This window comes from Neodiprion pinetum, chromosome 1 (genome assembly GCF_021155775.2).
Source record: "Neodiprion pinetum isolate iyNeoPine1 chromosome 1, iyNeoPine1.2, whole genome shotgun sequence".
Lineage (NCBI taxonomy): Eukaryota > Metazoa > Arthropoda > Insecta > Hymenoptera > Diprionidae > Neodiprion > Neodiprion pinetum.
Genome location: NC_060232.1, coordinates 8,670,572 through 8,686,778, shown reverse-complemented (window position 1 = coordinate 8,686,778; position 16,207 = coordinate 8,670,572). Strand labels below are relative to the sequence as shown.

General features: G+C 36.3%; 1 protein-coding gene across 1 annotated transcript; it reads left to right on the top strand.

Annotated features, from left to right (window-relative positions):
- The first annotated feature begins 7,570 nt into the window (after positions 1 to 7,570).
- On the top strand, positions 7,571 to 9,702 carry LOC124223089 (odorant receptor 10-like). Its single transcript, XM_046634802.2, has 6 exons — positions 7,571 to 7,719; positions 7,857 to 8,109; positions 8,176 to 8,279; positions 8,453 to 8,887; positions 9,002 to 9,262; positions 9,362 to 9,702. The coding sequence occupies exons 1-6, from the start codon at positions 7,576 to 7,578 to the stop codon at positions 9,419 to 9,421; spliced, it is 1,257 nt and encodes a 418-aa protein (XP_046490758.1). The 5' UTR covers positions 7,571 to 7,575; the 3' UTR covers positions 9,422 to 9,702.
- The last annotated feature ends 6,505 nt before the right edge of the window (positions 9,703 to 16,207 follow it).

The window sequence follows — 16,207 nt, the reverse complement described above, 5'->3', positions numbered from 1 at the left end:
TTCTGTTTTTCAACTGTAAGACTCGGTTCCAGAATTATCGGACAACTTCAATCGAAGTAAATTTTTCCGTCTGAAGAGAAAATTCGGATAGTATAATATTACTGATTGTGAGTTGAGTTTTTTACCTTATCAGCGTATAACATGGTTTTCACACAATCAAATAGCCTCACACTCACCGGATGTTCCTGTAAACAAGAGGGTAAAAATAAAAAAAAAAAAAAAAAGCGATTAGACAACCACACTAATGTACTAAGTCGTGAAAACTATTTTCTAATTTGAAAATTTCATTTATTTCACACTATTTTTAAGCACAAGCTTCCTCCATACCTTGAGCAAAGGTATTTTTATAATAATGTTTATACGCATCACTGCTTATATTTAGGTACATAATATTTAATTTTATCCGTCATAACAGCAGTCTCGCGAACGTCTAATAACGTCCAAAAACTGTCACTTATGCAGGTGCCCCGTGAATGGAATTAAACTAACCACCATTTCACACACACACACTTGTGTTACTTAATTTTCATTCCCAATACGAATAGCTACTGCTGACCATTAGTAACTTAATCTCTATCCGAAGAAATTTTCAACCGTAAAATACCGTTGCAAAAGATCGAGAGTCGAGAGAATCCTGAGAGAAAGATAGCAGATTTTCTGAAATTTCTTGGAAATTTATAACTTTTCTATAAATGTTGATTAAAATTTGAGAAACTTTTTATTCGTGCATAAATTTAACTGATGATAAAATTATTCAGTTATATGAGAGAAATTTTAAATTTGATAGATGTCTTAAAAACGGGTACACATAAATTCAAGTGTCCGTCAGAAAAATTTCAGCATCTTTTTTATGAGCAAAGGACGTAGAGACGTAATTACGCTTTTTCGAATAAAAAAACTTCACGATTCCCGAGTAATTTGAAACAATATTATTTCATTCGTCACCGAATAATCCTCCAAAATTTGGCTAGTTTCTAAACTTACATTTAGGATCTCTTCGTTTCTCCGGGAAAATTGAAACGCTGTATTTGTGGAACGACTATCTAGTGATATTCTTATTTGTGGAACAAAAGATTTGATTCAGCTAGTTGATAATGCATTTACTCAATCGCATTTACGGTATTGAATTGAATTTTACACGTTAAGATCTAGTATATAGACGCTGCTAAATAAAATGGGCAAAGAGACTAAAAAAAAAATCTTGTCTCAGTAAATTGACATATGAATAAAGAATGCATGTGAAGCATGTTTGTTTAGATTGAAAATTATTTGCCAACTTCTCCTAGAGTATAAACTTAAAATACAGTGTTCGTGAGTTGAAAATTTATCCTCAAATTTACGGGAAACAAGGATTTTTCGTAGGTAAAGGACATCAGGGGATGAAAAGGACGGATTCTCTTATAATCGCAAGTTTATGATTTTGACACGTAACCGCAGATAATATGATAAAGATTTTTTATTTTCAAGAATACGATTTTTTGAGAGGAGTAGAGATATAGAAATTCCACAGGTATCAGAGAAACCGTGAAATTTTGAGAAAAAATTATAAATACTGAAATTTATGTATATCCAAGATGGCAGAAAAAATTCGGAACAGCTTTTGAGCGTGATTCGAATAACCAGCGATCCTCCAAAGAATTTCACAAAACGAAGTTCGCGCAAAAGTTACGCTAGGATATAAAAATACGTCTGCTAGCAGAGGCGTAGAAGAGAAAAATCCGAGCTTTCACTCTCGAAAAAGTGAACGAGGGATGTACCGAAAAACTTCGATATCAGGAGGAACGAATTCGAAGATTTAACACAGGAGCTTGGGCGAGTAATTCAATTCCTAATTGCAAGCCTCACGGGGTGCCATTTGCACCGGTCTATCATCGCCACTTATCGGGCACTGCAAAGACCCGGCAAACCGGAACCCTGGAACTAGTTTGTCCCGACAAGACTCTGGGGAACCTTGTACCTACACTAAAACCTGCTCAATTACGGTACAATAGTCCCGTATGGCTCCCCATGGCTCAGCATGAAACTCATGTAGGTTTCAAGCCCTCTGAACAACTTGTACAACATTGGGGCGATTTCCCATCAGCTCGTCTGCCCGTGACGAGTGCGATCTCGGCTTTTACCCTCGTCGAATTACCGCGGGTTCCGTAATTAGCACATCTGATTATTTGCTTCAGGTTCAAAGTTAGGGGTGGTTTCAATTTCGACTAATTAATCTCACCGCGTTCGCCAAGTCGATCGTCAAGTTACAACAACGAGGTATATCTCACTTTCATCGGTAATGGGTTTACAGCTGGTCATTTTTTCGAACTACGTTGCACCTTGAGAAAATTACAGTTTCAACTCCCGGTAGGGCTTGGGATGTGATTGTAATCGCCAAAGTCACGGGGTTCCGAAAATAGACACCCTTGTATATTATTTCTGACAACACTTGCACGTTAAACGAATAAAAGAGACTCGGAAAACTCCTCTACGGCTTGTATCCAGTCAGACGATATTCGAAACCTGGTGAGAAAATCCTGCTTCTCATGATTCAATTCACACCGTCACGTTACAATAGTAGAAATGTAGGATAATTGGTACGATCGCGTATAGAGCATATAAACTAAAAATGGTACGACCACATAAAATAGCCCACCAAAATCGTAGATATCGGCTTTTGAATTATTTATCGACACTCGAAAGAAGCAATCTCGTAAAAGACGAAGAACAATCGGAATGAAAAAAAAAAAAATTAAAGAACTTGATTGCTGTACAAAAAGCAAGGAATAGAGAGGTAAAAACTATCGACACAACATGAGCTATGTAGATATATTAACCGTGAACTTCGAATACGAATTTGATCGATTATGACATATCCACGATCTATCGATTCATCAAATATCTGACCACATAATATATTTCGTAAATTATAAGTGCCTGAGAGTGAATTAGTAAGTATACAATACACTTTTACGACGCAATAAAGAATTGCACGAAGCAACATATGACGTATAACGTTATATTGTAATTATTCTGCTGTTAAACACTGCGAACGATATGAAAAATATTACAAAAATAACAATTATGTGTGCCCAGTTTGGTTAATTATCGCGAATTGAGTTGACGTAGAAACTTGACTTGTTCGAAATCGGTTGACAATGTGTGTCAGTTGCAAAGATATCGACGACAAAACTCGCGATCGTTATTATTACACTTACGTCGTCATTCAATAGAACCATGTTCCACCAATACATCGATGCAATATCATCACGGTTAAGTATTGTTAGTTCACGGTCAATATCCAAGTCCATCGTCTATATAAATATGCCCTCCTCATTCTCATTCGCATTATTATTACCACTCACGTTACGGGGTTTTTTCTATTCGTATAGAGAATATAATATATTTTTGTTACAGTGAACGGTATGGTGTACGAAAAAAATGTAAAAAAAGCAAACAAAAAAAAAAAAAAAAGAAATAAAAAAAATCACACACACACACACTATATATTTTTTAAAACTGTACAGTATACCCGTTGTAATTTTAAAAAGGCATGTATATCTTAGAAGACATAAATTCATGTTCAAAAATATCATTGAGTACAGTTGAAATGAGAATTGCGTAAAAGCATTCGCGCGCAATTTTTAATAATCTAATTTGAAAATGCGGCACTCCGGTACGAGACGAAAATTAAGTGTTCGCATGTACTGCGTTATATGTAAGGTTAAATTAAATTAGTTTTTTTTTTCACTATCTTAAAGTAGCTTCTATATGTATTGTGTATATATATATGTAACAGGTTGACGAGTTACGTAATTATACGCAATTGAATAAAAAATTGCATCGCTTGAAATTGAATAACACCTTCCGTATATAATAGCTATATCATTTGTATTACAGTAGGTGTAATATGTAAGGCCTAATTGTGACTTCTACGATTCTATTCAATGCTTGTAAGACGGACGGCACGTAAATTTAATGGAATATTGAATAACTTTTAACACTGTTCTAAGATGATTCCACGGAAAAGGAGTCTCAAGTTGTTGCAAATATATTTAACCCGATGTCAAGAAACTCATCATCGAGTCAAAATGTCTGATAAATAGTATTCTAGAATTGTATTGTCGAAAAAATGAAAGAAAAAGAATAGATCGTCACGATAATATACCTAAATCAAGAAGAGACAAAACAAAAAAAAAGAGTGCTGTTTGACTTGTGTAACTGGTACAAAACTGTAATTTATATATGTATGTGTACAATTTGTGACCCATTACGTACGTATATAAACATTGTATGTTTAACGTGTATAGCTTGAAATTGTATTACCCATTATCTGTGTATATAATATGTCTGTATTTTCATAAAAAATAATGTTAACAGATGACCCGAGTAAGATTTTGGAAATATTTCTGATCAATGAATTGAAACATATAATAATATATAATATATTAAATAACGTAAGACGATGTTCAAAGTAGAAAGGGACGAAAATTGGTACAATACAATTTAAAATGTCACTCGCTCTTACACTTGATAAATTATACGACCTTGAATATAACTTAAATTCATTTCTAGCGGAATTTTCTGTTTCATTCTATCGAACAATTATGGAGCATATTGACAGAATAAAAAACTTATGCACGTGTATGAAAAACAAATACTTTAACGAAGATGCTTGAAATAAAACGTAGTGGCTTAGGTCTTGTTCAAGTTTTATCACGCATGCAACTAGACGTAAATTATGTATGACAAAATGCGGAAGAAAAAAGAACGATTCAATGCTGGATATACAATATTTACCGTTTTGAGATGAAACATTATTCTTGTGGGATGATATTTCAATGTAACGTTAGTTTCCATATTTATGCATAATTATCGACTTCGTTTAGAGTAAATCAGAACATCCCGGCCTCCAATGAATAATAAAAAAGGTAAATTGTACGAGAAATACAGCGAATGAAAAAGATGGATCAATTCGTAAAATCAAGAGTATGGGAAACGGTTGAGCTGTACGTTTTGAGAGAGGAACGATTGCGAAATAATTGTGCAGTATTTGATTATGTTCGATAAGGCATCGAAACTCTCCGTAATCTGCATGTATAAAATTATCATCTTTTTATCTCGTATCACGATTTGCTGGAAAAAAATTTGTTATACCCTGTGAAGAAAAATTACAGAACCAGAAAAAAAGAAAAACAAGACAAAAGATTCTAGTTATATGCCGATGAGCTAATCGTGAAGTTCGACTGGTTCAGTTTTGATGTATAGGAAAAAAAAATCAACATATATAAGATACGTGTTACGTGGATATGAGATACTCATCCAATTAACAATGAAATAATAGAAACATATTAGGTAAGCTATTTGCCAACTGGAAGAAATATTATATATGTATAACCATTTGTTGATAAGTTACACTTATAACGTGACGTGGCGTAATGCAAAAGTTATTTAATAATCAACTACACAGTGATGTAACTAAGCTGACTATATTGTGAAATATATTTCAGTTATTATATATTATGGGTTACGTAGATGCTGGATAATTTAAATGTACGAAATTATATCTAATTCATCGTGATTGGATGTGTAAACGGTTACATGGTTTCACCCAACGTACTAGGCATGAATATATATATACATACGTTATATATATATATAGAAAAAAATAAAAAAAATTAAAATTAAAAGTAAAACATTATTCCCAAGATAAATACTCGATGCGATATAGTGTCACAGGTCTTAATTATTGCAACTAGACACCTTTGATCCAACTGATCGTTATATGTATAAGTATGATAATAATAAGCAAAGTGCTGAATAGTGCATTGCATTTATTAACTCATTTTCTTATTCGATTTTAGATTTTCTTTGAACAAGACTGTTATGCTACATCACTCAAATATGAAGCAAATATAGTACATAAATTAAATGTATTTTCCCAATAAACTAAAATAAATCATCTAGTCTGTCTCGCGTTTGACTTAATACGTCGAAGTCAGAGATTATTTTTACTTACGTAATACGTATAGATGTATACCACGTTCTCTTCCCTTCCATAAAATCTCCCGGCCACGCATATTCTTTTCCCTTAAAACTTATCGGGGAATGAATTTCTTCGCAAAGCATATCTCGTATCATCTTACGGAATATTCCAGCGCTCCGTTATCGACGTGGAAATCTGTTTTCTTGCTCAGCTATTGCTCGATTGTTCGCGATTCTACGACACCAGTGCACGGTAATATGGATGAAATCGTCGGTGCAGAGGATTTCTTACAATGTGTCATCAAGTACTCGGTGCACTTTGACAGTACCCGAATAATTGGAGGATTGTTTTTTTTTTTTTTTTTTTGTAGTGTCAAGCTTTTGTTTGAACTCTTGAATTTTGAAATCTAGAGCGTGGTTGAGACTACGGATTCATTGAGCCCAATATCCATATCATTACTAATTAAAAATTTGCGTTTGAGTGATAAATCTTGCCGAATCAGAAATCATGGAAAATTGGGTGTTTTGATAGTCCCTGTACATTCCATGCTACAAATTGAACGTTAATTATTTAATTTTTGCACATAAATCGTATTTAACATTGAATGATGGAGAGGTTTCATATTTTTTTTTTTTTGCATCTATGTTTTAGGAGTCTACGAAAAGATAATTCGGTTATAATATTTCTCACTTTGCGATTTTAAATAAAATTAAAGCAGATTCTACAGCTCCGGAAAAAAGTACTGTGTAACGTCATTCATGCTAAAGTATAGTTCGATAAATATCAAAATCAGTGAAATTCATTTGCATATAACTTGTGCTATTATAATTTTTTCACACAGATAACAAAATACGACGTTATTATTTTTAAATACTCTGTTTCATGTACATACGAAGAGCAGAATTCGTTTTATGATAAGACTTGACTATTGGACTCACCTGACGTTATAATTTTGTTGAAATCGCCAGCCTCTTGATAGTGCCAATACAATTGCCGTAGATTCGCGATGAAATCGAATTCACGTAATCCGGATTATTTTAAGAGCACCTCAAATCACGATGACACTGAATGCATCATATTTTGACACCATTCACCATCGACGCTCATTTTCCGAGTTTTTAGCAAACATAAAACGTGGGAAATTCAGTCGCTCACGTTACTATTCCATTTTCTGAAAACGAATGAATAATGGTTAAATCAATTACTAGGACGAGACTTATTATAAAACGGTCAAAATTGGACCCGTGGAGACGATCGTGAGACTGATTCAAATCAATTCAGTTCGAAGTGAATGACAGATTCACATTACGGCAATACAAATTTGGATTACAGAGCTTGTCACGAGAAGTGACACCGTCGCAAAAACCGCCATTTTGAAATACCAACGTGCATGGATAGATATACGCAGATGTGCAAGAATGAATAATTGATCGTTGGAATGGACGGTAAGTGTTGCCATGCGATACTTCGGAGCCATTATAGTAATTGCCACAATTTAAGAAGTGTGGAGATATTACACCCAGGCTAAAAACGAACACCACGCACCACAGATCGTCGAGATGCCGTCTTACCTAGACAGGAATGTCTCAGTCAAGGTTTCACGTTTTTACATGAAAGTTGTCGGAATTTGGTATGCTGGAACAGAACGTGAGAAATGGATGCTGAACGGGGCTCTGATTTACACAATAGCCGCTCTCGTCTTTGCCATTGCCGTCATCTTAGTCGATTTGTTTCATATTTGGGGAAATTTTCACGTGAGTACAACATTGGACAGTTGATACCGCTTGGATTCATCAAATCGCTGCCAGATTCAACGTTCTAAAACAAAAATGTATCTCCATATTACAATGCGTTGTCTTTTTGTTCTAGAAATTGATATTTACGATTTCAGGATGTCATGGAAAATCTCGTACTGGCGATGTCGCTGTTCAGTTCGATTTTAAAATTGATGATCGCAATTGCGCGAAAACATGCAATTGTCGATTTAATCGTATTTTCTGAAAAATACTTTTGGAAGGTGAAATACGACAGTTTTGGCGAGCAGGTATTAAACGAGTGCGAAAGGAAGGGTATCATTCTGCTGTGCAGTCTGGCATGTGCTGTCCAAGGAACAGCGATCTCTTATGTAGCAAAGCCGCTTATACGTGAGTGTAAAGCTTAGGTAGGTTTACAAATTACATTCTTCTTTTTCACTTATAATAACTCAACAGCAAACAATGGATTGAACGATACTCATAGAGCACTGCCGTTCAGACTATACGTCGATTGGCCTTTAACCGTGACACCGTATTACGAGATTACTTACACAATTCAGGTATCGTAACTTTATTCAAGTATGCACAAAATTTACAACAATTTCCATCAGTCTGAAATCAAGATTACTCAACTCCTAGCATTGAGAACTGTTCAATCGAGATGCAAATTATTGATACGGAGAAGATATATTCAACCGAGTCAGTTGTTGTTTCTTCTTTTATTTTGTCGCAGAGCCTGTCAACCATACACTCAGGAATCTGTTTCTTCTGCTTCGACAATTTGATGGGTATATTGAACATTCACATCGTTGGTCAGTTTAAAATACTGCAGCACAGATTGGAGACGTTGTGTGACGAATGTACGAGTCACGTGCATGACGAGAGTCAAACGAACTATTTTGAGACGGTGGATGTTAATTTGCCGAGAGAAATCTTCGACAAAAATAAAATTTTGAGAATGCAAAACGACGTTGTGATGGCTGGAGTGAAGAAGAGTCACTCGGATCTCAGTACACAGAGTTACGACGAATTGAAGAAATGCGTAAAACAACATTTGTTTCTAATTAATTACGTCGAAAGACTCGAGTACGTCTTCAGCCCGATGCTTTTCTGTCAGATGGGATTTTCCAGCATATTCATATGTCTGACAGGCTTCGAAAGTCTTGTGGTGAGTAAGGTGCAAAGTAAGGTGAACAGTCTTGACTTTATGGTCGAATTCATTCAGATTTATCGAACGAGATGTCACGTTTGACAGCAAATACTGAGAGATTTTTATCAACAGGCTAGACGTGCAGTATTCATCTTACATCTGCTGTCCGCCTGCTTCCAGACCCTAATCTTCACATGGACCTGCAACGAGATAATCATCCAAAGCATGAAAATTGCGGATTACGCATTCAGCGCGAAGTGGTACACGATACCGGATACTGAGGAAGGGCGGTCCATTCGCAAGGGGTTGATGATGATCATGATGAGATCACGTCGCGCCTGTTCTTTGACTGCTGGAAGATTTCGCGCGATATCTTTGCAGTCCTTCACGACTGTCAGTAAACTTATACTCGATTTGAAGGAAGTTCAAATCACAGAAAGAATAGGAACCTACTCATCGTTAACTCATCTAATAACAATGTTCGCATTACAGATCCTCGGCACAACTTCATCCTACTTATCGGTACTGCGTCAGATGAGCGACGGAACTTAGTTCATTCGGTTGTCATAGTGTATTCAGCAGCCAAGAATCAGATTTTAATATGAAATCCCGAATCGCATGAAATTCGGGATGCAAAACATCGGCTCCAATCAATTGATCCGCATCTTAAAAAATCTAAGACTGAAGTGCACGATATAATCCCAACAAGGGATTTCTTGTGTACAAAAAGAAGCTTTAATTTATCTTGGATACTGTATTTCATAATTCATTAACAACGTCTGCTTGTAAAATGTGACTATAAGGTTAAGCGAACGCTAGTTACCGAATAAAGAAATGTATCCAGCTTTTTTCGAGAATGCTTGAAAGCTTCAAACTAGAGCTGTACATTGAATCGATGGTACGAGGACTTGAAACACGGACTTACAATTTTGCACAGGTTGAAAACAGTCGTTAATCCGAAGGTCTGATCCTCCCTTGTGCGTATTATACATACATGGTGTGGTTAATGGATATTTTTTCTGTTCTCTGGTAATTACAACATTGCTTTCGTTAGCCGTATTGCGTCTTGTTTCGCCTTGTGAGTCCATTATCTAGTTTCAAGCATTTCGTTTGACGTAATTTGAAACCAGACTACTTTAGTCTGCAGTCAAATCATCTTTCCAGTCTCAATGCTTTTCATTCCGATGTTCACTTTGGCGATTTGACTTCGACTATCGTGCGATTAGCTCTAATTAACTCGATGGATGTAAAAAATTCATCATCGGATCGGCTTGCCTAAACCATCGCGGGAAAGGAACTATTTTTGTGAGTTCGCGGGATATTTTATTGCAGATTTAAACCATCGCTCATGTCTGCCGTCAACCACATACATTGTGAATGAGCTCGATCGATCAAATAGGATATCAAACGGAAAGACAATCATTGTGCTCTATTACAGCATAATCGGTGTACAATTTGCCGGCTCACTTATAATGCCGTAGACTGGATAGTCCGTACACGTTGAGAAATTGCGGAGACGACGTTTTACGAGGACAAATACTTGGCCATAAAAGGGGGGCAGTATGCGAGTTATTAGGTTTCAGAATTATAAAAATTGGCAAGAGGAATTGAATAGTTACAGTTGGATGTGCATTAGAATGTTTCAGAATTGAATAATTCGTGATTATACAACATGGCACACCCTGAAAGGATTGTCAAGGCTGAAACAAAGGTTCCGTCGAAAGATGAGCATTCTACGTTGTGTGGAAGATTGTGTTTGGTTGATTTTCTCTTTTATAGATTTTTTTAAATTTATGAAGTATCGTGAGTACATTTTTTTTTACTGCTCACATCAATCTCGATTTACGTCACAAATGAGACCCACAGTTGCAATATCAAGCCTCCAGTTGATGTTTGAGAAGTGGATCTGACGACCATTCAATCTCACGAAATAGTCATAATTTAATACGAACTTTCAATATAAGAAAATAAGATTCCCGGTTGATATATTGTCATGTTACAGATCGTGAACTTTGCGTTGAGTACAAATGTCAGGCAAGGAATGATAATTGTAATGCTACAACCTGTTTCTTTACAAAATCGAAAAAATGTGTTCAAGAAAGTGAAAAATCAAATGAGCGCAATCTTCCACATCACGTAGAAAGCTCATCTTTTCATAAAATCTTTCTTTCAACGTGAACAAAAATATTAGGGGACTGCGACACTTGGTTATGTGCGTAAATAATTAATACGATAATTTGGTTTGTTGTTTTCCATCATTCCACGTGAAATGTCGTGCCAAATAATGGGGAGTTCATACTGGACCAACAGCCGCCTGTATGTATCAATTCTCATCGCAGAACTCTAGGATTTCGGTGAAAAATCGTAAATTATTCTTTTCCGAAATATCCTGATAGACGTATTGTTCGAGCAAGTTTCACAAAGCTGAGTTAATGATTATAACAAAGCAGCCCTGCTTTTGGAACATATCCAAGCCGCGTATAAACTTCCGGTACTTTGTTATTATTAACGAACATTTCACGTGAATGAGTAGTACACTCATTTCTTACATGATATTTAAAGTCATCGTTATGTAATCACACTAGGTTCATAAATTTTGGGTTATTATTTGTATGATTTTTATTATTATTTCATCAAGATCAAGAATGTTACCTTGACGCAATAATTCTACGTCGCATCATATTATCGTATTATAGTATGCCGTCAGTTAAAATATCTGTACCACGATTTCTTCTCAACTTGTCTGTTATATAACTTGATTATGAATGAAATACTCTCATGTCAATTATTCAACGATAATAAAGGTGTTGAATTATATGAATTCGACTTGCAAAATTATTCAAAGTGTTCATTTTTGAATAGGTGAAAGCAGTGACTTCGAGTCCGTAACACGAGTCAATTCAATCATCAAAAATCCAATACCTGAGGTATCAGAATCGTTGAAAGTATACTTGAACTGCTATACGATTCATTCGAAATTCCGATGGATCTGTAAGCAAATCATTTCGTCGCGTATTTCTCGAATCGCTTGATCCGCTTTTTTGAGAAAATCTTGCTCGTGTCTCGTCGTTAATACGCCAATGTATAAAATTACTCCCTGCAACTACAATTTATGATTTCATGTTTCGTCGTTATTATCTTATAATCCCTATCTTCTCTGGATCTCTGACGCAGAAATGCTGCACAGTGAAGAATTCTTCAACTTCACATGTGACTATTGTTGGTCAACGATATTTGTACTCTTGACTGTCGTCGCGATTATTACCCACCTTCTTTTCGTCGACTGTCGGCAATTCCGCACCTTCGAACAGCAATCGATGCATTGCGCGGTCGTTGGTAAAGAAAGCTTCTCCCAACGTATCGTCTAGTGCTTTGTAAATTTCCTCCATTGCCTGAAGGAAGGTAAGATAATAAGGAGCAGAAGCCCGGTAGTTTACCTACTTGCCTATAGAAATTAACTAACGCAGAATGATTACCGTCAGAGGATGAGTTTTCATGAACGAGAATTGTGAAATTTACTTGTCGATGAAGGTGGCACTTTAACTGTCGAAATTGTTATTCCAGTCGTTTCCAGTAAAAATATCGATAAATAGTATTTTAGAATTGTACTGTCGAAAAAATAAAAGAATGGATCGTCACAATAATATAAAATAAGAGAAGAAACAAAAAAAAATGCGCCGTTTGATTTGTGTAACTGGTACAAAACTGTAATTTATATATATTGCGACGTACCGTTTACCCAAGCACACTCATAACCGAGTACACGCATGATCGAGCAAAACCTAACGTGTACGGGACAATCTCTACGCACGACGAGGCGACAACACCGAGGGATTGAACCAAGTATATAAGGACCACGGTGAGCAGCTATAGTCAGCAGTGTTCCAGAAAAGAGCGAACCTGACTCTAAAATTGATGTTAGGATCAGGGGTTTGAGAAAAGATAAATTCAAGTCAAAAGCGAATAATTTAATCATACGCAAAAGAAACGTGAGTTCGACAAACGTAACTCAATCTTGAAAATTTAATATACCAGAAGAAGGGAAAAGTAGGCGACATCGGGGAAACTAATTGTAAGGCAGCTTCGCGCCGAAACTCGGATTACTGTAAAACCAAATTTACTTTTGTTACATTTTATCCATTTTGTGGTTCAAATCGACATACTATCATTTTTGTGAAATATATTATTATTATTCATGCATTCGGCACTTATGAACTATACGCGGTTGTTTCCTTATCCGAGCAACTAGGGAGTAATATCGTATAATATGGGGATTCAGCGACGGTGACACAACCTCACACTTGGCATCGTTATAAACCATGGCCCAGTCGGGTAAATGTCATTGACAGCCACGTCAATCTACCCTGGACTGTAGAGACTATCGATAAAATAAAGAACACGCACGGCGAGCACGGGAATCTAAGTTGTGGAAAAAGGCGGCGAAGGTAACCCATTAGCTCGACAGGGATAAATTAAAGCAGAGTAGGGTTTTTTTTTTGAATGGACAACACCTATCTTTCCTGCTCCTATTCCCTTGAGATAGCCCGAATTTAACAAATATACTCACTATTAGCACCTTTCTGCAAAGAATTCGCAACCGATGCACTTTCCATGAGCGAAGCAGCTCTCGAGAAAGCCAGCAAACGTTACATTTGGCGCCGAACGTGGGGCTATCTCAAATTAAAATCAATTTAAGATCAAGAATTTACGTTAAAATTAACTCAAAGTCAAATATAAATCAAGAACTCACCTTGAAATCAAATTAAAGTCATGAAAGCAATCAAAACAGACTCACTTTGAAAGAGATCTTTACTAAAAAGCTTAAAGTAATTCACGTCGAAATCCAACTTTGTCCATCAGGCTTGGGATCCACAATTATTGAGATTGCAAAATATCGGATAAGGAAACAACCATGGCAGGGCATAGTGGCAATGTTAATCTAAATTTAGCCGATAGAAGTGAAAAAATTTCCAGGATAACGGAGTAGATATGTCAGAATTCGTGTCAGTAGCTCGTACAAGCACGCGAAACTCTTTAATTAGTCGAGAAAAAGGTCCAGATGATATGTTTGCGGTATTGTTAAATGCTATTAAGGAATCTTAGCAACGCATTTACGAGAAAATAACGGCACAAAAGGGTAACGTAGATCGACTTCACGTGGACGTTCGCACGTTAAACGTTGAGATAGACACCGGACGAGCCGATTGCCATGATAAGTCGAAACATGTGAAAATATTGTACGGAAATTTGAAAGAAAGAATATTAAATAGCAGCAGATGTAACCAGAATCAGATTGCTGAATTAAATAACAGACATGAAAAATTAAAACAAATTGTAAGCGAGGATATTCGTATATTGAGATTTGTAAACAGAGGACAAAACAATGTAAATAACGACACGTCAAATCTGACAGCTAGACAGATAAAACTACCGTAGTACTTAGGGAAAAACTGGTAAAAAACAAGTAAACTATGTCGAGGAAATGGAAGAATATTTAGAATTTTTAGGTATAGATAGTAGCCAGGTTTTGATTTTATTGGGACGAAGCCTGCAAAATGACGCAAAAGTTTGGCGGACTGCGCGCCGCGATGTGATTGATTCGTGGGACGGGTTTAGAAAACGGTTTTTTGCTAGACGTTGGAGGGAGGATACGCAAAGAGAAATCCGACGTGACATGGAATTCGGATACTATGCCTCCGACTTCGAATCAACATGGTCAGAGTACGCGAATCGAAAATATGCGGCAGCAGCCGTCTTAGATCCTCAGATATCACAGTGAGAAATAGTCCGAAGTTTAATACGTCACTTTGACGAGAGCATTGTTAGCAATACGTTTTGAGCTACACAATTTGGACGTAATATAGCATGATGCGCACAGTTTGAATTAGTATCCGACATTTTCCTCAATTTCTGCAACGACGGACAACCAAATTTTCTTCTCCAAACCTTTTACGTAAACTGTCGAAGCATCAGGCAGCGACACCCAGTCGATGGTGAAATCGAGCTTATCAAAAGACGAATCGTCACCTTCCCAGGATAGTCCGTGATAATTCCGTGACAGCTACAAATTTTCGCTTTCACATCGAGCGAGTAAAGAATTCCAATCGCACGGAGGTTCGAAGAGAAAAGTTAACGGATTGGTATCTTCGTCGAGTGACACAACTGCCAATTCTTTTGGTGTAAAACCGGAACCCGGTCTCCCGAATCCTTGCACGTCGATTATGAACTCCATCGTGAAAAATACTGAACGGACTGTCGTAACCTTCAAGGTTTTTATACCAATTTCCTCACTCCAGCAGTCAGCGGATTATATTCAATTATACGATCGTGTAAATACTGGTCCAGATTTCAGAGCTTCGTTTTGTTTCGCACTGTCGATGAAAATCAAAGGTTCGTACTGTGGAAATTCGCTCTTTGTCAACAAAGGCTCGGATTCTTTGCCACAATAGGTGGCTTGAAAATTTGCGTACATCTCGTACACTAACGCAAAGCGATTGTGACTCATGTCCAAGTTCAGGTTACCGTACGGATAAGACGCGGAATTCAAGATGAACTTCTGACAATATGTCATCAAGTACTTCGTGTACTTTGACAGTACCCAAATAATTGACGGTCTTGTTTTTTTTGCAAAGTCAAGCTTTTGTTTGAAGCTTTGAATTTTGCAATCTAGTGCGCGGTTGAGACCACTGATTCATTGAACCCAATATCCACATCATTCCTAATTGAAAATTTACGTTTGAATGACAAATCTTACGTAATCAGAAATCATAGAAAATTGTTTTGAGAGTTCCTGTACCTTCCATGCTATAATTTGAACGTTAATTATTTATTTTTTGCACATAAATCGTATTTAACATTCAATGATGGAGAAGCTTCGTAATTTCTTTTTGCGTTTAGATTTAAGTATTTCACGAAAGAATAATCCGGTTGTAATGTTTCTCACTTCGTAATTTTTCAATCAAAATTAAAGCAGATTCTACAGGTCGGGAAAAAAGTACTGTGTAACGTTATTCACGCTAAAGTTTAGTTCGATAAATATCAAAATCAGTGAAATTCATTTACATGTAACTTGTGCTATTATAATTTTTTTACACAGGTGACGAGATACGACGTAATTATTTCTAAATACTCTATCTCATGTAGATGCGAAGAGCAGAATTCTTTTTATGATAAGACTTGACTATTGGACTCACCTGACGTTATAATTTTGTTGAAATCGCCAGCCTCTTGATAGTGCCAATACAATTGCCGTAGATTCGCGATGAAATCGAATTCACGTAATCCAGATTATTTTAAGAGCACCTCAAATCACGATGACACTGAATGCATCATATTTTG